The following is a 23,673-nucleotide window of genomic DNA, read 5'->3' as shown; positions in this document are numbered from 1 at the left end:
CATAAGAGTTGGTGTTTCGGATGGATGAAATGCAAACTGGGCCCCTCTGGGACTTAAACCGGAGACCTGCGAGTTTTCAATGCACACATCTGTCTAGCAGGCGCATTAATCTACTGAGCTTTCTCGCGGATTTCAGGCACTGCCATGTCAGCTATAGAGGTTTATAGACCGATTGACAAAGTAGCCCATGATTCTAACTATTCCTAAAATAAAAGTAGCGTTATAAAGCATGGAAAGTTGGCTGCACATAAGTTTAACTAGAAAACTTGTACACTGTGGGGCCCCCCTGTGAGTGCTGGCGCAGCGCGGTGACGCTGCGCTGGACAGAGGGACTCCGGACACCTTGCTGCTTCTCCGCGTGGTCCGGACTAACTCCGAGACCACGCCTCCTTTATTTTATAGTACGCGCGGACGCCACGTACCACGTCCGCGCTGGCGCACGACTACGTGCGTGAACACTAGACTGCGCAGGGCAGTCTTGGACCTTACACTCCTTTCCACCTTTATTGAAAAAAAAACAATATGCAAACTGAGAGTCAATGGTGAACATGTGGAAAAACAAACAAAGTGGCCGGCAGGCCTGTTACCAGTCTGACGCTCATGGTGCACAGTCTCAGTCCACAGCAAAGTCCGCCAGCTGTGATGAGGGGGCTGGATTTCTTCTTAGCCCATAGCCAGCGGCCTCACCTCGAAACAGTGTTCTCCTCGGGGTGACCTGCCGGGCTGGGGTTGGAGACAGCTCATCCCCGGAGGGACACCGACTGGCTATGCCGGGCCTCTCAGACTCTGGCGAGCTCGCCTCTGGCTGGTCTGATGCGTCGTTGTCCCCGCTCACCGGGGATCTGGTGCTTGGAGTCGTTGGGCTTGGTGTTGCTCTGTCCGGGTCTCTGCTGGGCATGCCGTTGGGCGGGACTGCAGCCCGCTTGAAGAAGGACACGTTGCGGGTGACGGTTTCTCCGTCGCGTTGAGCCGTTACCATCGTGCCTGTCCTGCGGGTGACAGTCCAGGGCCTGGGTTCGAACGGGAGCCTGAATTTGCTTCCGGGATATCGGTCTCGCACGTATACTCGATCTCTTTCTCCAATGTATGATTCCTTGGCTCGGCGTCGGACGCTCGCGTACTCGTTTGATCGCTTTCTGTTGAGCAAAGTCTGCTGAGGGTTTGCTTCCGTCGGGGTCCAGGTGTGGTGGTGGGGGATCGTGTCTCGGACAATTCGCCCCATGGCGGCTGGCCCTGGGGCCGCTGTAGTGGTACGGTGGGGTGTCAGCCTGTACTCCCTCAGGAACGTGTAGATGGCTTTCTCCAGGGGTGTCTCCTCTGCATGAGCAATCCGAATCACTTTATTGAGGGTCCTCATGAAGCGTTCTACCTCCCCGTTGGCTTGTGGCCACCTGGGGGTGACCTTCCTGTGCTGGATGCCCCACTCCTGGAGATAGTCCGCAAATTCTTGGCTTTGGAATGGCGGCCCGTTGTCGGTCTTGACCAGGTCGAATATGCCATGGGTGGCGATGAGTTTCTCGAACTTCGTCGTTACTTCCTTGGCTGTGAGTGTAGGTATTATCTCCACCTCGGGGTATTTGGTCAGGTCATCAATGACAACGAGCATGTACCGCCCGTCCGGGAGGTGTCCAAAATCGGCGCTCACTCGTTCCCAGGGTCTCTCGGGGTTCTCCTCGGTGATTACCGGCGGTGGCGGTTCGGGTGGACCTGCGGCCTGGCACCAGTGGCACTCCTTGACCATTTGTTCGACCTTCATGTCCAGGTCCGGGAACCACACTTTGGCTCGGAGTCTACTTTTTGTCTTCACCACTCCCTGGTGGCCGCGGTGTGCCAATTCGATCACTTGTTGAGTCAGGCTCGCCGGCATCACAATCCGTGGTCCTCTAAGTACGCACCCTTGACTGTCTACTGACAGTTCGTCCTTTACCCTGCAGAGGGTCTCTAGGGCTCGCTTGGCTTCCGGTGTCCTCTGACTCAGCGAGGCCTGGAGTGTTCTCCAGTCGTTGTCTCTCAGGGCAGTGTTCACTAGCTGCAAGACTTCATCCTTGCGGGTTGCGTCCACAATCATGTCAAGGTTCATGGGCAGCGGGCGTGATCTTTCGAGGATGACTTGTACATACTCTTCTGTCTCTTCGGCATCTTCTCTCTCTCGGGTGGTTGCCGCTCGGGGGTGCCGTGAGAGGTAGTCGGCCGGATTGGACGCACCGGGCTTAAATTCCAGTTTGTAGTCATACTCTTGGAGTTGTAGAATCCACTTCTCGATTCTCGGGGGAGGCTTCGAGACTGACCCTCGGAACAGGGGGAGTAGGGGCTTGTGATCCGTGGAAACAGTGAACGGATGTCCATAGACGTAAACGTGGAAGTGCCTGCAGGCCCAGTGGATCGCAATGGCCTCCCTCTCAATCTGAGAGTAGCGTTGTTCCGTTTCTGTCAGGGACCTGCTGGCGTAGGCTATGGGTGCCCAGTCTTCACCGTTTTGGCTTTGTGTCAGCACTGCTCCGAGTCCATAGGGACTGGCGTCCACTGCTACGTTCGTCGCCTTGGAAGGGTCAAAGTACGACAGGGTCGTGTTGGCTGACAGGGCTGCCTTGGTGTTCTGAAACGCCCGCTCCTGTTCTTCCCCCCACTGCCATGGGGTGGTGGACTTGGTGAGCTCCCTTAGTGGCCTGGTGAGATTGGATAGGTCGGGGATGAATCGCCCGCAGAAGTTTACCATCCCGAGGAAACTTCGAACTTCTGATGTGTTGTTCGGCGCTGGGGCTGTTTGCACGTCCTTCACTTTTTCAGGGTCAGGGGCTACTCCCTTGTCGGAGAACGTGTACCCAAAGAAGCTGATGGTGTTCTGCAGGAACTGACACTTCTCTCTGTGTAGGGTAAGGCCTGAGTCTTTGATCCTTTGTAGCACGCTTCTGAGCCTTCTGTGGTGCTCTTCTACTGTATCGGCGTATAGCAGCAAGTCGTCGCTGACATTTAGGACGCCTGTGATCCCACTCAATACTTCTCGAATCGTGTTTTGGAAGACCTCTGCAGCGCTTGATATTCCAAAATTGAGTCGCCGATAGCGCCGGAGGCCAACGTGAGTGGAGAAAGTGGTGATGTACCTGGAGTCCGGGTGCAGAGGTAGCTGGTGGTATCCTGATCTCAGGTCCATCTTGGAGAACCACTTCGCTCCGTTTAACTCTCCTAGAATGTCGTCTATGGTAGGCGTCAGGTGTCTTTCTCTCTTCACCGCTGCGTTAGGGAGGCGCATGTCGACGCAGATGCGGACCTGTCCTGGTTGTTTGGGCTTCCGCGCTACCACAATCGGCGACACCCAGGGGGTGGGCCCGCTGACCTTCTCGATTATCCCCTGTTTTTCAAGGGTCTCCAACTCCTGTTCCACTTTCTTTCTTAGGTGAAATGCTATCCGTCGATGACGGAGGGCTACTGGCTGTATGGATTTGTCAATGTGTAGAGAGACTTCTTTGCCTCGGAGGCATCCAATACCTTTGAATGTGTCTTCGAATTCTTCCAGGAGTGTGTCTAGCTCTTCTTCCCAGACGGCCATGGCAAACGAGATGAGGTGTAGGTCTTCAGCTGCTTGGCCACTCAGGAGCATCCCGCTACCTTCTTTGGTCACGTAGATGGTGGCTGGCGTCCTCAGTTCTTGGTGCTGTATGTCTGTCTGGAAGCACCCTATTAACGGTATTGGTGTCTTTTGTCCATAGGCGAAGACTCTGATCTTGGCTGGTTTCAGGAGTGGTTTGTCTCGCAGTTGGTTGTAGACGTTTGCCGCCATCAGCTCTATCGAGGCCCCTGTGTCAATGGTCGCTCTCACTTCTTGGTTTAGTACCTTTATCCTGCACTTTGGGAGTCGCCGTTTTTTCCTCAAAGGCTGATCTATGGCGAACACATAGTGCACCGGATAGTTGTGAGCGTCATCGTCCATATCTTCGCTCTCAGGGTCTTCCCTTATGGCATGGGCGGCTTCAGGCTTGGGTTTAGATGATCTGCACACCGATGCGAAATGGTTCATGCGCCCGCATGACCCGCACTTCCTCCCCCGTGCCGGGCAGTCTTGTGCTCTATGTGGTGCGCCCCCGCAATATCCGCACTCTTTCCGGCGTTCTGGCGTTCTTCCTCTCCCCGCCGGGCGTTGCTTCGGTCTCACCACGTTGACGTGCTCTGCCACGTGAACTTGCTCTGCCTTTGCTGGTCTGTGAAGCGCTGCCTCCATATGCGACGCCCTTGCGTGGGATAATTCCTTTGAACGGCCTAGCTTTAGAATGTCGGCCAGGGGCTTGCCGTCCTCCTGGAGGATCTTTACCCTCAGGTCAGAGGAGTAGCAGTTCTGGATAATCTGGCCGCGGATTTCTTCTTGTTCATCCTGGAATCCGCACGTGCTCGCGAGTTCCTTCAGGCGACCATGGAAGGCATCGAGGGATTCATCTGCTTCCTGACGCGCTTGCCTGAAGATGAAGCGCTCGTAGTCCTTACTCTGCATCGGCTCAAAATGGGCATTGAGCGCGTTGAGGAGCGTGACATATGTTCGAGGGGTGGCCTCTACCAGGGTTTTGTATATCCTGTAGATATCTTTTCCTCCCAGGTGCAAGAGGAGCGCCCTGCGTCGGTCGCGCCCCGTCCCTGCTCCTTCAAAGTAGAACTGGAGCCTCTCAACCCAGTCTTTCCAGCGAGGGGCCAGGGATGCTGGGGCCCCGTCAACAACAAAAGGCTCGATTGGGGGGATGGACGCCATGATGACGCAGTGCGACTAGCCTCCGCTTCACTGGCACGTGGGGCGAGGGTTGTGTGAATCCTCTGCCTCCTAGGCGCGGATCTCGAGCCAGGTGACTAATGCCAGGTGAGAAATCAATTCAGTGGCCAGAAGAGGGCAGTATGCTGGAGCCCTGGCTGCACTGCTTGGGATTGCGCGGGGGAGGGGCTCATAGGAGTAGCTGTGGCCCTGAGCAGATGCACGGCGCTGGTACCTCGGGTTGATCAAGTCCTGCTCCCATCATGTGCCAGAGCCGAAAGCACTCGAAGTGTCCCCTGGGAGGCAGAAAGCACTGAGGCCAGCCTGCGCCGTCGAGGAGATGCAGGGCCGGCCGCTCCGCACTCGGCAGACACACGTGTTGTCCCAGGAGGTCGGGGACGCCTGGGCGCACCGGCGGTGCAGGCGAGATAGCCTTTCCTCACGCAGCGTGGGCACTCTTCGCCCTCGTCGCCATTGTGGGGCCCCCCCTGTGAGTGCTGGCGCAGCGCGGTGACGCTGCGCTGGACAGAGGGACTCCGGACACCTTGCTGCTTCTCCGCGTGGTCCGGACTAACTCCGAGACCACGCCTCCTTTATTTTATAGTACGCGCGGACGCCACGTACCACGTCCGCGCTGGCGCACGACTACGTGCGTGAACACTAGACTGCGCAGGGCAGTCTTGGACCTTACATACACTTAAAAAAAAAACCTCCATAAATGTATATTTTACGGCAACTCTTGCACCTTACAGACACAACGAAGGTCAGTTCAGAGATATACAGCAGGGGAGGTCAGCTCTTCGACCCTTCAAAGCGATTAAGCATTAGTGTCGGGGCAAAAGAACGGACATTTGGGGCATTAAGACAAATTCTCACTCAAAATGTAGTCCTCTACACCCCATTGCACGAATCCCCTCTGTCACCCGTCTCTCCCAATTCCACCTTCCTCTCCCACAATCACCAAGTTAAAGCAGACGACAAACGCTTAACTAACACACGACCGCAAGCGGAGGGGCAAGCGCATTGTTACGTCACTTCCCTTATCAACAGGGCCTTATTAGTGCTTCTGCGGGAAATATGGCACCTCCTACAGGTGATAAAAGGTCCTGCCAACTGGCCGACACGATTGTTGTCAAGATAAAGTTACATATGGGTAAACCAGCACTTGTAAATTTACTCTTACATTAGTGCACATTTACCACAAAGTGTAGACTAAAATGCCTCCACCCCGGAAATAGGGCCGGAGTTAAGTGTAAAGTTACTACTGGGACCGTTTCTCACGTAGGAATATGCCCTCACCACCAAGGTGGAGATCTCCCCATAGTAAAGTACAGGAAATGTTCAACATTCATGTAAAATAAGGTCGTATATTTAATTGATATGTGGAACAAGATAAGAAATGGTGCAACACTACTTCTCTTTGCAATAAACATTTAATTAATCAAAATGTATTCAATTACATTTTCTAAATATATATTTAAAAATTCCCACCTAAAGTAAAATGATTATATATATAATGAAAAACCAATAAAAGTGATGTGCAGAATTAAGTTTTCCACATTTTTTAATTTAAAAAAGTTATAAAAATATTCTATAAAATAATATTGTTTTATTGCTATTCAATTTTTGGGGTATCAAAAACAAGGTGATAAATGGAAAGCTTGAATTATTCTCTGCCATGGCAATCACTCAGGCCACATCCTATTCCATCGTATTTTTTGCCCACCATGCCACCACGGTTTGGACCCATTGATATGCAAATCAGTCTTGACCCTGTTCCGATTAAATCCTAGACTTTAGTGCAGTGACCTCCGCAGTTGGATTGGAGGTCCCATCACAGAAAAGATAGGCGAGGAAGAAGTCTCCGTACATAGGTTTGTGAATAGCATCTTGTAGTATGCTAGTAGTACTACTAAACATAAAACATGGAGTTTGTAAATAGCCCATAGTCTATAAATGAGTGAAACAGAAATATCAAAACTGAATAGTGAAAGATAACATTACATTATGGCAATTTCATTGGGCAGGTGTCCATGAAGGTTCACCCCGAAAACCTTGTCCTTGTTTGGGAGCAGCAATAGACTGAATAGCTAACAATGAAACACAAGAGTTTATTACACAATGTGCATAAAATTAGCGAGAGGGAAGGACACAATTGGGAGTGTAAAGTAAGATGCAGGTGTGGACATGGCTGGAGAGTAATGGCCCTGTCCTATGTTCCTGTTATTGTATTTCTATAAATCCCAAAACACGTTTATAAGTGAAATGCTAACACATGGACAGTATGCTGCAATGCTAGTCCAATGTTACACTTCAATATTTCCTAATAGGGTGTGAAAAAAGAACAGCCACCAACTTTTGAACACTTCTGGACTCGAGGTCTGGATTTCTACCAAATGTATTTAGTCAAACTGCTAAGACACATAAGACCTCAGAGTTTATAAGAATTATAAATGTGATATATTTTTGAATGGCTACATTAATTAGTGAGGCTTTCAATTAGCTAGTCTGCAGTTTTCTCCCTTTTAAAAAAAAGGAACTTTTAAGATCTATACCGGAGCTTTCTTTTGGCTTAGAACAAAAGACAGTGGATGTGGGTTGGTGGCTACATGCCACGTGTTAGGTTAGGTTGGCCAGAGTAGCTAGGCAGAAGACGGGTAAGCACAGGTTCGGTGACAGGCAAGCTAAAGTTAAGAACAGGAGTCATTAATAGAGCAGAAGTAGAGGGAAAGATGGACACAAATCGAATGCATGTCACAAAGGAGAATCCAGCCACTGGTGTTACTCTCTGCTCTGCCGGGTCATCTAAGTAGAGGGTTGGGGAGTTAGTCTCCTGCCTCCTGGATGGAGAGGCTGTGTTCTAGAAGTGTGGACCTTGTGCTCCTGACGATCCACCACAGTGTTTAAGCATTTCGAAATCTGGTAGGCTGAGCGTTGCCAGAACAAAAGACCTAGCTGGGACCCAGAATGTTACCCGCTTCTGCATGTATCAAACAATCAATACATCAGGGTTTTAAGGGTCTTAAGACGCCGAGAGGAGGAGGGCGGAGCGGATCAGACCAATTTAATAATTTCCTCATCCAGTGACACATGGCAAATTACTGTCTGGGTACATTTGGTACCAGGCTTTGTTCCGTAAGAGGACGAGGATTTTGTCTTGTAGCCCGATTTAGAGTTCAGTGCTGATGGAAAGTGGTCAGATTTCTAGAGGAAATGCTAAACCCAGAAGAGGAGAATCCATCATCAAAAATTAATGTCCCCTGCTACCCTCGTGATTAACTCCACCACTAGATTCTTCTCTGGACCTAACATGGTCTTGTGAAATTACCAACCAGCTCCAACAATGCCTAAGTCCCTATGGTCAATTATGTTGGAATTTGTGAGGGCGAATATTACAATATTCAGGGATCTGCAACTTGGTACAGAAAAAACATGGAGTTTTACTGTGTTATACCCAATTCTGAGGTGTGGGACTAAGATAATACAACACGTGCTAACCAACATGGTATCGTCTTTTACTGGGTGCAATATTGCTCACTCGAAAGAAATAAAGTGCCACAAGGTTTGAATCTTTTAAGTCAGAATGTGCTAGATTAGGTCACTTCCTGGAAGAGGTTCAGGAGAAGATTGGTGCCCAGTTGGTTTTGTCAAGGATAATGACACGGTCTTCTCAGCTGTAGCACAAAGCAGATTCCACCTGCTCATTACTTTATTCTATGACTGCAGGTTAAGAGGAGTTTGGGAGGTTTCACAAAGCTCTGATGCGGTTTTGCAACTTACCTCTGGAGGATTTTACATGACCTAGGAAATTCAGGATGTACTTGCTTGTAATTGGCTAGAAATGTATGGTAGATTATTGGTTGCTTCAGCCTTTTCAGACTTGCAGGTGCTATCTCCATGGCTGGGGGACACCCCATGGGATATCAGATATGAGTACTGCATGAAATAAAGACTCACAGCTTTGGACAGGTCTACATCAGTTGGATTAATACTTTGATTCCGTCTTAAAGCTTACACACCGCATCAGTTTGAAAGGGTTCATATGAGGAAGAGATCATGGAAGCAATACAGTGTTTCTTTGAGGATAATATATCTTGCATCGAATCAGAGCTCTGTTCATCCCATATTCCATCCTGCCCTCTTCATGCTGGCAAACTCCTCGTTGGATTTTCCTACAATGCCATGCAACCTTGTTTTGGTGTTTCTTTCTACATTAGTGTAAGGTCACACTGATGAGATCCACCCCTGCAGAAGAAAAAAAAAAAGATATACAGGACGGCCCGACAGCTGTGATTTTCCTAAAGTGAGACATCCTGAATTGACAAACCAAAATGAGATTTGGGATATCAGAAAAAAGTAATATTTCTGGATGAGATAACCATTTGTAGTGCCACTTTGTTTTGTCAAAGGAGATCTGCACCCCAAGAAAAACAAGATGCCAATGAGCAATACATTTTTTTTGAGGGAGTATCTCCTTCCATGGCATAAAAGCCTTATCAGAGGCAAGGTAATTCATGAGAAAAATAAATGTTCCCAAATTCCAATTTAGTGCAGCATTTAACGCACAGAGGATGAAGAGCACCCTGCAAATAAAACAAAAACGTCCAAAGTTATAATCAACATTTCAGACCGGCTGTTCCAAGGAATATAATAATCCCACTGCCCTATTAGTTCTTTAAGGGTAATGTCACAAAATAGATTTAGTGTGAGAGAGCCTAATATAGGACATGCCTTTGGACATTATGTGCCACTGAATGATCTCATTTGTAGGGGTTTATAAAGGTCGCCAGAAACCAAGTAACGGTAGAACAGGCCCATAGCACATCACCCAGCACAAAAATGTGTACACTTCATAGGGCTATAAGACATTGCAGGAACAGCAAGACATTACAAATACTTCAGATGAAGTGTGCTACAGAACCAGAACACATTCCTGTTGCATCATTTTTATACTGCGCTTTAGGGAATGTTTAGGGTGTTCGAATGGTGGAAAATGTGTGATTCATGGGACTGGCTTATTTTTGTGTGAACTTTAAGTTTTGGGAACACTCTTCATAAAGAACACTAGTGATACACAAAATACATATGACGTGTTACTATCATGGCAAAAGCATATGAGGATTCAAAGCTGTGATTCACATGATTGATATTACCATGAATTACAAAAGGTGAACCAATGGAAAGTCTCAATCAACAAAGGTAAACAAGCATTGGTAATGCATCGCTTTTGCCTAAGTGATATATATCTGCTAATTTAAAGTATCACGCAAGCCAAAAAAGAAGAAAGAGGCAAAACTTCATGAAAGAATACGTTGGGACTAAGGAAAGAGCTCCCTGACAGGTATCATGGAAGAGGACAGGGTACAGCTGGGGATCCCGGTTCAAGTCTCAGCGGAGCAATGTCCCGAAATTCTGGGCAAATATCTTAATCTCTCCAGGTGATAAACTGTGCTATATAAATCTGTTAATTTAATTTTAAAGTATCACACAAGAGGAAAAAACTGAAAAAGGCAAAACTTTATTAAAAAAAATGGTTCCACTGAACCGGATGTTAACAATATTTCGGCTATGGGAAACTGATAAGAGAAGCAGACTAGGAACAAGCATTGGTAAATGCAGGAAATATGCTACAGCTAGTAGAAAGGAAGGAAAAAGTAAGTGGCAAGCACAGGAACTAATGAAAAGCCAGTAAAGCAAGGGGGTGGGATGTAAGCCCCTTTTTAAGATGTATATCGAAAACAATAGATTTCACAAGCACAACACAAGCACTGTGCAGGCAAAACCTAAAAAGGGCCACCATGTGTTATGGTCCAAAAATACTTTGTCTGGGTTCTGGTGGTATTTACAAACTTTCGCTTTGAGGTTTATCTCGTCACCACAGCCCCTTATTGGATTGTTAAACAATAAATAAACTGTAAATATGTAATGTTTGCAAACATTAAAGAAAAAGACTACGAAGGACATCAGCAACCTCTCAGCCAATGGCTTTGTGGTTTCTCATAATGTCGTTAGAATGCTCCAAGGTGCTGCAACAGCAGAAACATAATGATCACTTCCGAGCTGAGAGAACAGTGCTGCTATGACATCACGGATGTGCTGTTGTCACAATGGTGACACTGGAGAAATACTATTACCAGTAACAGTAAAGCTATGACATCACAATACCCTGCCTGTAGTACTTTCCTGCCCAACCCACATTATCTGTCTACGACCCTTAACACGGTGTACTAAAAATCTACCTTAAACACCTATAGGCCATAACATATTTTTTCACAATAAGCGAGGCCTATTGTTTTTTTCATAACTTTGCAAAATAAACATTAGTCCCAGGGCAGCTTGAAAACATTTCCACAATGACTCAATCAGGCCGGTAGTATCTGTCATCAGTTTATCAGCATAACTAACTGAAACCTACTGAATTAAGTACAAGCTTTCCCACAAGAAAAGCAACAAGCATATCACCATAACGCAGTAAATCGACAAAATTAAAGTTGTCAAAACAATAAATTACCCATTTAAGAGTACATAACAAAGTTGGACAAACTGAAAATCTTAAATCTCCAAGGTTTATAAGAGTGTAGCCAAACACCTTACTTACTAGAGTAATCTAAGACATTCCATGCTTTTCATAAAAGAATAAATAAGGTCTGCTGGTTTTCTTTAAACTTTACATAACAAAGACAGTTTTTCACAATGAACGAGTCAAGCCAATAGCCTTCCTTGTTAGCTTGTCACAACACAACTTCGGGCCTACAGAACTGAGCATAAGCTTTCCCACATAGCAACAAATCAGTCAATCGTAAAATTGCAAAAATGTACAAAATTACAGTCTGCAAAATCAAGATATTCTCCCTATTAAAAGGGCCTAACAATGATTTCCAGAAGCCCCAAAGGGTTGGTCAGGGGAGGGATAAACTACACCAAACCCAAGACTACTATTGTTATCTCTGACATCTCATTTTACAGAATACTGGTCAACAGGCTTAATCACACTATACTCCTAATCCACCCTAAAATACCCTTTGGCTCCAACACCTGTTTTTCCCTATGAAAATGTCATGCCTACTACCTTTGCATCGGAAATAACTTGTGCCAATGAACCAACTAGGCCTCTAGATAGCCTTCCTCATTGGCTTGTCACCATAACCAATCCAGGCCTACAACAAAAAAGGCCATACTTTCCCACAAAGCAACCATCATCCAATCATAAAATTGCAAATATGTGCAAAATTAGAGTTGACAAACCAGCATATATCCACACCCTAGACGGGTTAACGGGGATTAACTAACGGCATATCCTCTGTACACAGGGTTTGTCATCGCCAGGTGGGTCCAACATCAAACCCCTTGCCTACTGCACTCATTTGTGCGAGTCCATCTAACACAATAGATGGCCACAAGCTTTAAAACACTGTGATAATAATACACGATTACATTTTTACTGGCTTTAACATCATGTTTTTTACCATAAATATATCAAGCCTGGTATCATTGTCATAACTTTTCATAATAAACAGGTCAGATGTATAGCCTCGATCGTTGGCATGTCGCCGTAACCATCTCAGCCCGGTTATATTCGGCATAAACTTGCCACAAGACAAAAATGTAAATACAGGCACTTTTTTTTTTTTAGATGTGGGAGTAGCCAAAGCCTCGCTCTCCAAGGTGTGCTTCTTAAAGCTCTTTTGGTTGATCACATATTGTATTCCTAGAAAGGGTCAAATAACAATAAGCGTACAATATCATGTTATATTCAGCTACCACGGAGTTCAGAGCCATGGCATGTCGACTGGCCCTGTATGACATCATTTTCAGCTGGCTGGCTCCCAGTGACGTCAGACTCGGCCTGGTGCCTCAACTCCAATGACGTCAGATTCGGCCTGCTGTCTCGGCTCCAATGAAGTCAGGCTTGGCCTCCAGTGACATCAGATTCGTCATGGTGCCTCGCCTCCAATGAGGTTAGGCTAGGCCTGGTGCCTGGCCTCCAGTGACATCAGACTCGGCCTGATGCCTCGCCTCCAATGACATCAGACTCGGCCTGGTGCCTCGCTTCCAATGACATCAGACTATAGGACCCGTACCCTCCAGTTCTGCCCCCGCCTCCCCCTTGACATGAACACAAACATGCAGTATTCCCCACATTGCAATAACCAAGAGATTCTTGTGGGGTAAAAAGGCCATGTTTAATCAGCACATTAAATAAACATGACAAGCAAATAACATGCATATCTGATATTCATAATCACATTTTCCAAAGATTTTATGTTCCTCTTAACATTCCCAGCCCTAAGGGAGGAGCCCCATCTGGCTCGCATCTTGCACTGGGTATCCTATGCCAGGTGCCGTGCACCTGCCCCTTAGAGTGGTGGGCCCGCACCCCTGGTCCTTGTCTGGTATTACCAGGGCCCACCCCTCTACCACCCGGCTGCCCTGGGACGCCCAGGAGGCTCGAATTCTGTCGCCCTAGCCTCCCCAGCCGGTGGTGACTTCCTCCCAGCGGAGAGCTTACCATATCCCCCCTCAGAGCTGGCCTATGGAGTCCGCCAATCGGCCTCCCATCAATCACTGTTTACTGCTCGCAGGTCACATTTCCGCAACAACGCCCCCCCTCAAAACATTTTTAATCTCAGGGACGGGTAGGTGGGAGTTAAAATCAAAGGCCGGTCCTCGCGGAGAAGGCAGCAACGGGGCAGCACGCAGTCTTGGAGTGGTGAAGGGAACAGAGACCCCGGTCACAGGTGCCCGACCCTAAATAGGCCAAAGGTCTCCGCCCCCCACCACTCCGGATGTGCGCCGCCGCCCGTGACCCGGAAGTAGAAGGGGCGGCCGGCCGCCCGGCCACCCAACCATAACAACTGCGGGGCGGGGCCCAGAGGTGCCGGGTCCTAAGGGCGCGCCTCGCGATACTCTGCGCTTGGCAGACCTGCTGTCTCGGCTCCAATGAAGTCAGGCTAGGCCTGGTGCCTGGCCTCCAGTGAGGGCAGAATCAGCCATTGGCCAACATCTCTATACTGCCCGGGTCGGCCTGGGGCCACTCCCGGTTGTAGCTTCACCTACTATGGTGCCAGAATTGGCCTGTGGACTCGGCCTCTATGATGCAACAAAACTATGCGGCTTGATACTGGATACCACACAGTTGCACGTGCGTGGTCCCATATTTAATGCACATATAACCAGACATGGAGTGCAGAGGCACATTTCACTGAAGTACTCATTATTTGACCAGCCCGTCATTCCTACTTGCATGTTTCAGACGGGCTGAATCCTTTCACAACTGCCTCAGGGGCCCCTGGGCTCGGTGCCTGGCTGACCTTTCCACCTCGGCCAAGAGTTTCTGTCACGGCGCTTATCTCCCGCCTCAGGGCACAGACATGTAGCCAGGGCATGGATTATGACGCGCACTCCTCTCTAGGTCAAAGTGCCACGCCCACTGACTGGCTCCAGACCGGAATCAGTACTTCTGGTTCCGGATACAAGGCGCCTTCAAACACTGCACTCGGTGTCACTTACAGGCTCCAGCGCAGGCAGTGGTACGCCGGAGGCCACGAGCGCGGGGTGATCGGGGCACGGAGGCCACGAGCGCGGGGTGATCGGGGCAGATGTGGCGACACGTGTGAATCTGTGGTGCAACACTGGACTTGAAAACTGTCACGCGCACAAGGCCAGATTGGTACAGCCATGCTACGTGGATGCGCTGTACTTTATTGCAGTCTATTCATCCATCGAATACACACACTCATTCACTTCACGCGAGACAAAGACAGGGAGCAGCATCCTTGGCACTCGTGACGCACAGAGGTACGCACTCGGGAAGCGAAGGTGTAACTTCCTATTCAAAACGTCACTTCCTGAGCCTCCCTACCCGCCATTTTCCAAGTTCCGTCAGGATGTAGGCATCTTATATGAACGTGATAATACACATCGCAGAGGGGCATGTGTTCCACGCATATACTCCTGAGTGTCTACGTGGCCCACCTTGAATAAATGTAGTTACACACAAGACAGAAGTGCATGTGTTCCACATCTACATGGCCAACCTACCATATATGTGGTAACACACTACTCACAGGTGCATGTCTTCCACAAGAATACACCTGCACATCTACATGGCCAACCTACCATAAATGTGGTAACACACTACTCACATGTGCATGTCTTCCACAAGAATACACCTGCACATCTACATGGCCAACCTACCATAAATGTGGTAACACACTACTCACAGGTGCATGTCTTCCGCAAGAATACACCTGCACATCTACATGGCCAACCTACCATAAATGTGGTAACACACTACTCACAGGTGCATGTCTTCCACAAGAATACACCTGCACATCTACATGGCCAACCTACCATAAATGTGGTAACACACTACTCACAGGTGCATGTCTTCCACAAGAATACACCTGCACATCTACATGGCCAACCTACCATAAATGTGGTAACACACTACTCACATGTGCATGTCTTCCACAAGAATACACCTACACATCTACATGGCCAACCTACCATAAATGTGGTAACACACTACTCACAGGTGCATGTCTTCCACAAGAATACACCTGCACATCTACATGGCCAACCTACCATAAATGTGGTAACACACTACTCACAGGTGCATGTCTTCCACAAGAATACACCTGCACATCTACATGGCCAACCTACCATAAATGTGGTAACACACTACTCACATGTGCATGTCTTCCACAAGAATACACCTGCACATCTACATGGCCAACCTACCATAAATGTGGTAACACACTACTCACAGGTGCATGTCTTCCACAAGAATACACCTACACATCTACATGTCCAACCTACTAAATTGTGGTAACACACTACGCAGAGGAGCATGTTTTCCACAGGTATGTATACCTGCACATCTATATACTACACATGCACATCTATGTGGCCATCTACAACAAATGTAACACACTACGCAGAGGTGCATGTGTTCCACAGGTATGTATACCTGCACATCTATATACTACACCTGCACATCTATGTGGTGCATGTGTTCCACAGGTGTACTCCTGTCAGGTACAATTGCTATGGTTAGTCACAACACAGAGGTAGAAATTACTCAAGAAGACTTCTTGGTACATGTGTGACGTCACATCTGGCAGTGGTACATGTATTCATTAAGCACATGTCTGTATGGCAAGATGAACCACCTGGAATAAAGTGTGATACACTATCTATGGGGTCCATTTATTTAACAAGTGAACACATGCACAGCTATATGGACCTGGTGGCACAGGTGCGATATTCATGATATCTACCGGTGCTCGTATTTCAAAAATATACATTACCATATAAATAGGTACTAGGTCGTACAGGTGCGTTATTACACTAGCCAGAGATAATGTGCATCCCAAAAGTATTGTATATATATATATATATATATATATATATATATATATACACACACACACACATATACATATATATATATATATATATATATATATATATATATATATATATATATATATATATATATATATATATATATATATATACATACACACACACCCACCAGGTATGTATTTTTCACAAATACATACTGGCAAGTTTCTAGGTACCATTAATACGAGTATCCAGAGGTACAGGTATTGCACAAGCAAGCGTTGGCACATATACAGGGTACAGTCGGACTACCGTGACATCACTTTATACAAGTTGTGAAAACAAAACCTGTGCACACACATTCTCAATATCAACAATTAATTTTTTTTAGTGTTGTTCGAAGCAATGAAGAAGGGCAGTCTGTATTGGCATTTGTATTTATTGCGCCAACGACACGTGTTTCATTGGAGTGGGGTGCACTCCAAATCATCAGGGCTAGATCCGCAATGGACAAGGTGGGTAATCCCCCACGACTGGTGATAATTCCAACCCAGTCAGGGTGTCGGTAGATTGGTCAGTGGGAAGGCCTGATGAATAAGACGCGCTGTAGCGAAAGTGCGATTGGAAGAAAATTTCATGAGCCGGTACTGGACCAGGAAGGATGAGGATGGGACTTTGTTGAGAGATAATTGTAAGTTGTTACTGAAAATGGTAGCTGTCGGTAGTCTATTCGATGATGACCATGTGTATTCATACAAAGTGACAGAGGTATGCTCGATCGGGAACCGCTGCCTCAGTGGGCGCTCTGGTCCCGAGTGATGTCTGGTCAGAAGTCCCGCTAATCGTCCCGGTGGCGGCCTCCTTATTAACAGACATCCGATCAGCGCCTCGTTTCCCTTTTAGATGTCCGCTACGCTTTACCCGGACAGGTACTGAGTAAATACACTTTATTTGGCAAGCAGAGTGCCGGCACTTTAAGGCCCGGATGCAGTAATTATAAAAGGGAAGAGCGCACGAGCACTGTAACGAGAGTGCGTGCAATTTCATATTTTCCTTAGAAACCCTCGCGCATCCTTCTGTTTCGGCATGTTTGTCTCTGCGCCTCTTTTCACAAGTGGGGTTCGTCCGAAGAGGCCGATCACGTGCTCAGGTTCCAAAACACATCACCCACTGAAGAAGCGCTAACACTGACTCCCCAAAGCAGCGGCTACACCCCTCGTCCCTGGGCGCGGGTTACAGCTCGGGGCTTTATCAATACCCCCGCCGTGAAGACCGAGACATAGAGTTGGGGGAGCCCCGCACCCCTCCCTTTCAGGGGCGTCCGTTCCACATCACCCCCCCCCCCCCCCCCCATGCAGGCACCTCAGACAGCCAGATAAGAAACTTTTGCGGATTGCAATTATATCCCTGGGCAGATAAGGCTCGGGTTTTCTCGTTTTTATCGCTCGCTGATTTTACAGTCTCCAAATTGTTGTTTCCTATCAGTGTACAATCTGGCACAGGGAGCCGGCGACCTGCAGTTTCAGTAAGTTGTGTGTGTGTGTGGGGGGGGGGGGGGGGTGTTGAGGGTAGCGGGAGCACATATCCCATCACAGTTCCTGCTTTGGGAAGGTTCCTCACTAGTGCCTGCTCTGTAGGTGACACACCATGCCTCTGCAACGCAAGGGCCACTTGACGCCACGACCCCCTTCCGGGGAAAAAAACCTGTTCCCCCATTACGCGTCTCGTGCTTCAGAAGCCAACTTTCTCCAATTCCAGGAGTGTATTAGGTAGCCTGGCGGACTCGTGCGCCTGCGGCAGAGCTATTATTGTCTCTTTCACATCTCGGTGGGTTGGTGGACCGTGCCGTCCACTTTAGTGTTATCCTCAGAACAGCTGTGTCACTAACAGCGCATAGAAGCGGCAAGCGCCTCAAAACAAGCCCTTGCTGTTGAGAAGTGGCCCGTACCACAGCTCGGATGGGGACCCGGGCACCATGTGAAAAATAAAATATAAAATGTAATATCTCGGGGGAGGCATGATACCATCGTGCCAGCTGTGAGAGACTGGGGGGGATAAATTACTGAGCGTCGCATTTTTCAAGCCTCCTCCCCCAGCCAGACGCTCTGTTTAATGCAATGAATGGGAGCCGGGGCTGCCAGATAAGCACCCCGGCCCCCTGTCCCGACTCTGAGATCGTATCAGCGCTGCTGCATTAATGGAATATGTGAGCGCTATCAGGGCAGCTGATCAGGGCCTGCTATCCAGCCAGGGATCTGAGGGGGGGCCAAGGTCTGCTAGATACTCTCGAGGGTGGAGGAGGGGGGGGGGGGCATTACCCAGCGGAGCGAGGAGGGGGCCCTCCTTCACAAACAACATACAATAACACATTGTGCTTCCGAAGCACGCCTAGTTTACAAAGCTTGGCTGTTGCCACGATAAGGCACAAAGGGCGTGGGTTTGTACAAGCGCTCCAGCACACCGAGGCAGTTCCGGTGGCATGTGGGTGCTATATCAACGCGGGAGTATTGAATATTAGTATCTGACCAGAATGAATAAATTAAAGTTTAAAAGTTGTTCGCGACTATATGTAACCCAGGAACTTGTGATATAGTTCACTCGGTTCAAGAGAAAGGAGATACCTTTTCCCAAAAACCAATGAACGCACCAACGCAGAAGAGATGTCCTCTCAAAAACACGTTACAGATAACAAATGAAAGGAAAAGCAAAAACATGCTTCGGTTATAATACGATCGGGTGTCTTTTGGCAGCTTTAGAGCAGATACACTAGTTCCCTCCAGCGCACCGACATGTTCCCACTCCATGCCCCCACTCAACGGACCGTCTCCTGACACCAACGCTATATATACACATTGACCTCCCCCACCCCATGCACCGACCTGCCCCCCACACACACTGTCTCCTGACACCCAACACATACAATCTGCCCCCTCTCTATACACCGGCCTCCTGACCCCACTCCATGAACACCCACCCCCTTCAATGACCTTTGACCCCCTAATCCACAGATTGGTTCTTGCTCCACCCGCAACGACCCCCCATGCAACAGCCTCTCTTACCCCATCCTCGGGTAGGTACTCCCAATCTACCTGCCGTGGGGTCCCTGGTGTGAGGAGCAGCTAAGGTGTGCGTGCGCACAGGGCGCACCGACAGCCCCCCTCCCTCCCCGCCCCAGGCGCCCCCGACGGAGGCAGGTACTCACGCTTGATCTGCCGGGGGTTGCTCTGTTTCCTCCTGGACATCTCTCTGCGCTCGGCCCGGGTCGCTGCTGCTGCCGCCAGTTCGGAGGAGTTTGGCTTCGCGGAGCCTCCAGAAGGGATTCCCAGGGCGGGGGTCAGGCAACTCCGCGAGGCATGGGTGGCACCCACTCCCCGGAGCAGGGTGTGCTCCGAGTCCGCCCCCCCGCGCCAGAGCTTGAGGGGCAGCACTGGGGCGCAGCAGGGCTGGCGGAGGGCCCCCCGGGGTCTCTGAAGGTGGGGGGCTGCAGGCCAGGTAAAGGGTGCTCTGGTGATCTCCAGGGGTGCCCTGGGCAATGGATATACCACTCCCGGGGATTTCCGAGTCTAGAGTAGCCCGGCTGCCCCTCGTCCAGCAGAGGGAAGGTACCCCGCGCTCTCCCACCTCCTGCCGAATAACCAGGGGATCCTCCGCGCCTGTCGGGTGCTCCGATCCCCCCACGCGATGCCAGTCCCACGGCTCCCAGCCCCGCGATCGCCGCCGCTTTGATTCCTCCGCTACTTTCTCAATGGAACCTTGAAATGTATCAAACACTTTCGAGCGAACACTCCAAAGGGGCGTGCCCTTGAGCGTGGGGGCGTGGTCTGACAGCTGGTTGGTTTTGGCATTATTGCCCCTCCTACCGGAAATAGCTGCAGTAGCTCAAGTCTGAAAGGGTTCATTTAATTTGGAGAAAAATAGGTGTAATTCGGCTTCGAAGAGAGTCCAATGCACGGCCACGCATTGCTTGTCTCTCTAGTCTGTAAAGTGCAATGCTTTGCCGCCTGAAGAGACATCTGCCACCCGAAGAAAGCTACGTTCTGCCTAGGAGGGATAGGTCTTCCCAAAGGTAGTGGTATGGAAGCACACTACGGATCCATGGTTTTTGAATTGCTAGTTCTACATGTAAACATTATTTTGAATTGCTAGTTCTACATGTAAACATAGAGGCCATAAGGTCCTCGGAGTCATTGTAGAAAAGCACAAACATTTCAGGTTTTGCTTTGCATTGTGGGACTTGTAGTCCTGTATTCCATTTTAACATACAGACAAGTTCCCCAATGCACAACTGAAACATCGACTGCTTGAAATATTCAGGCATGGATCTGTGACACTTCAGACAGAGATCTAAAAGAACCAATGGCAGGCAGCCCTTGATCACTGTGAGACGGACAGCGCCACCCAGACAACTCTAGCTATGGTACTCTTTACGTACTCTGAAGCATACCCTCCTGCCCTCGTGAGGAGAATCACGTCACCCGAAGAGACGTCTGCTACCAATGCCATTTGGGGCTCATCAGTGGGGGGGGGGGGAGCACTGACCACAGACACAAAATTGGTGTGACAAAGGCTGATTTATTGGAAGCAGGTGCACCCTAACATTTTTACCCCAACCTTGGCCTGTGCCAAACAAAACTAAACCACACTAAATATTCAAATGCCTAACAGCCCCCCACCCCCACCCCTAATAATGTTCCCCAAAATTGCAACATAAACACAACATCCCCAATTGTAACAGGCCCACTACCTAATTACTTATAACTTGACCTCAGTGTCCCCCATCACCTGCCAAACAGCCCAGGCCTCCTGCAGTACCCTCCCTTTTCAACTAGGAAAACAACGCCACCACTAGCGCAGCACACCAGCACCTCTTCCAGCGACACGAAAATTAGCCCCTCCACAAACAGCAATCCCCCGATGCACCAGCTCCCAAGAAAACCCCTCTGAAGAGCAAAATTCCCCTCACACCATGTGACCCCCAAAGCAAAAGGAGGGAGTGAGAAAATTTAAAAACAGCCTCTAAGCTGTTATGTAAATGTAGTTGAGCTTATATAGCGCACAGCTACCCGCAGTGGGTTTCCCGGCGCTTGCTTAGGGAACCCTTCCTGGTATTCCCCTGTGAGATAGCAGGCTATCCACATCTTGTGCCCTCCCCCTTCCCCCTACTGACCCCAAACTTCCCAGGTGGGGGCAGGCCTCCCGCTGGTCGGCCGCACTACCCAAATCCCCATTGGGGCCCACCAGTAGGGGGGGGGGGGAAGCACTGACCACCGCCACAAAATTTCAACTAGGAAAACAACGCCACTCGAAAGCGACTTTCGACCCCCCCAGCAACTGGTGATCCTCCGGGTGCACCGGGAGCAGGCGGAAGGCTGATTTATTGTCACACTTCGCCATCATTGCGCCCGTGCCCACCGCCGCCACAAGCTTCCGCGCCACATCCACGGACGAGTACGACACGGATGCGAGGTCACGGATGCGAGGTCAGCCGAGATAAAATCATTCACCGACTCCCCCTCTGGCTACGACAGGTGCTGTATGAGCCTGAACTGCCCCGGCTCCTTTTTGGGCACCACCCCAATCTGGGAGATGATCAAACCTGGCAAAGGAAGCTCGGCGAAGGGGCCCACCATCCGGCCCTCCTTCACCACCTTGAGTAACTTCTCCCGCACAACTCCCTTGTGTGCATTTACCGACTTCAGATTGTCCGCCCAGCGCGCAATCCGTGGGCCCACATAGCCCAACCTGAACCCCTCCCGGAAACCCCGGCGAAACACGGCCGCATCGTCCGCCCGCAGATATGCCGCCAGCCAAGGTTCCATCCTCTCCAGCCTAACCGGCGTACAAGCCTTTTCCCAAGGCCCTGGCAGACCTCCGACACCCCAGCAGCGTACCACTGGGTGCCTCTGCCCGCATTTTGAGCACTCGTGCTGAAAACGGCACACCTGCCGGCCACACGCCCCCTTGTTAAAGTCCCAGCATGCCCCGACCGTAGTCTGCCCGGTGGATTGCCCCTGCCCTCCCCCCCGTGGGTGGGGGGGTCGAAAAGGGGGTCAGCACGAGTGGCAAACCGCTGGCTGTGTAGACGGTGTAGACGGTGCGACCAAACTTCGCCCCGCCCATCGTCTGCTGGTACAAGTCAGAATCCAGCTCCCCCCACTTCGCCTCTGGATCGGCCGCCATTCTCGTCCGGAACTCCTCATCATAGTGGGACCAGGCGTACCCCCCATATGTCACCTGTGCCCTCCGCACCACGTCCATGTACTTGAACAACGCGATGGAACGATCCGGATACTTTTCACAATATACGCTAGCGTATATCAGGAAGGCCACCGACCAATTATCGATCGTCAGGAGCACCTTGGGGCGCCTCGCCAATTCCTGTTCCTCCTCCTTGGACCTCTCTTTTGACGTCAATTCCCTGTGCAACAGCTTCAACATGTCTATGTACTCCCCCTTTCATATTTTCTCCTTCGTTGCCAGCGATAAGTGAGCCCCTAGGGGCTTCGTCAGCCCCATGTATGGGAGCTTGCGCACCGGCACCAGACAACTCTCCTTCCCCCCGGCCGCGGGCTCCTCCGCCTTCGCGCCACCCGCCGCCGGCTTCCCACTCACCCCTCACCCATCTCCGGACCCACCAGCCACAGCCACGCCCCCCTGTCCATGCCTACCCCCGTGTCCTTGACGTAACGACCTTTCACCAGCCGCCTCCAATCCTCTCCACCAGCATCCGTCCCCACTGACACCTGCGCGCATCGCCACTTGCCCGCAACACTCCCTGCTCCGTCCCCAACCTTACCTGGCGTTAAGGTCGGCGTCCGCGCCGGGTCCCGCCGCCTAACCAGTGGAGCTGAGGGGGCCGTCACTCTGGGCACGTCCTGCCATGTGTGTACCTGCAACACACTGTCAACAAGGTTACTCGTCCCACCTCCCCCTCCCTAATCTCTCCCTCCTCCTCTGACTCCCGCACACCAACATCCATTGCCTCCCGGCCGCCCCCAAGGGACTCCAGCCGGCTCAACCCCGCCTTCTCTCTACACCTGCACATCAAATCAGCCAAATCCACACTCTCCCCCGCACTGCAGCTGAGAACAAAGTAGAACTCGCTTCCGCTGCGCCAAAGCGCACCCCTCTACCGTCGCGACCCTTCGGGGGGGCTGGCGGGGACTCATCCCTCCGCCGTCCAATGTGCTCCCCTGCCAGGTCCCGTGTTGGAGCGCGACCGCCCGTACAAGGCAGAGCCGGCCCATCCCCTCGGTGGACTGGAGCCGCATGCTGCTTACCTAAGCGCCGTGCCATCAGCTCCTGCCAAGGGAAACAAGTGGAGTCCAGCATGCCGGGGAAAAAATGCCCCCCATTCGCCCCCCAAATGCTACCCCCCCAACCCCGCTGGGCACCCCTCCCCCACCCCGCGGAGTGTCCCCCCGCCTCGCCGGGTGCCCCTGCCCCCCATCCGTACCACCTGCCCCCACCCCACCCCTTCCCCCCAGGCCCAACCACTGCAGCCCCGCCATCCCCCCACCCCCTTTCCCCCAGCCCGCCCCCAAACCCCCACCGAACACCCCCCAACCCCCTCCCCCACCGCACTACCCCCA

The 23,673-nt window shown here is 50.3% G+C and overlaps 1 protein-coding gene across 1 annotated transcript in view; it reads right to left on the bottom strand.

Moving 5' to 3' along the window:
- The window catches only part of ZFPM1 (zinc finger protein, FOG family member 1), a 325,114-nt gene extending 305,268 nt beyond the window's left edge, over window positions 1-19,846 (bottom strand). The window contains exon 1 of the mRNA XM_078670312.1: window positions 19,284-19,846. Coding sequence (XP_078526438.1) covers window positions 19,284-19,323 — 40 coding nt within the window. The 5' untranslated portion in view covers window positions 19,324-19,846. The remainder of the gene's footprint in view (window positions 1-19,283) is intronic.
- Between the last annotated feature and the right edge of the window lie 3,827 nt (window positions 19,847-23,673).

Source organism: Lissotriton helveticus, chromosome 12 (genome assembly GCF_964261635.1).
Source record: "Lissotriton helveticus chromosome 12, aLisHel1.1, whole genome shotgun sequence".
Classification (NCBI taxonomy): domain Eukaryota; kingdom Metazoa; phylum Chordata; class Amphibia; order Caudata; family Salamandridae; genus Lissotriton; species Lissotriton helveticus.
The sequence above is the reverse complement of the archived record's forward strand: the minus strand, read 5'-3'. Positions and strand labels throughout refer to the sequence as shown.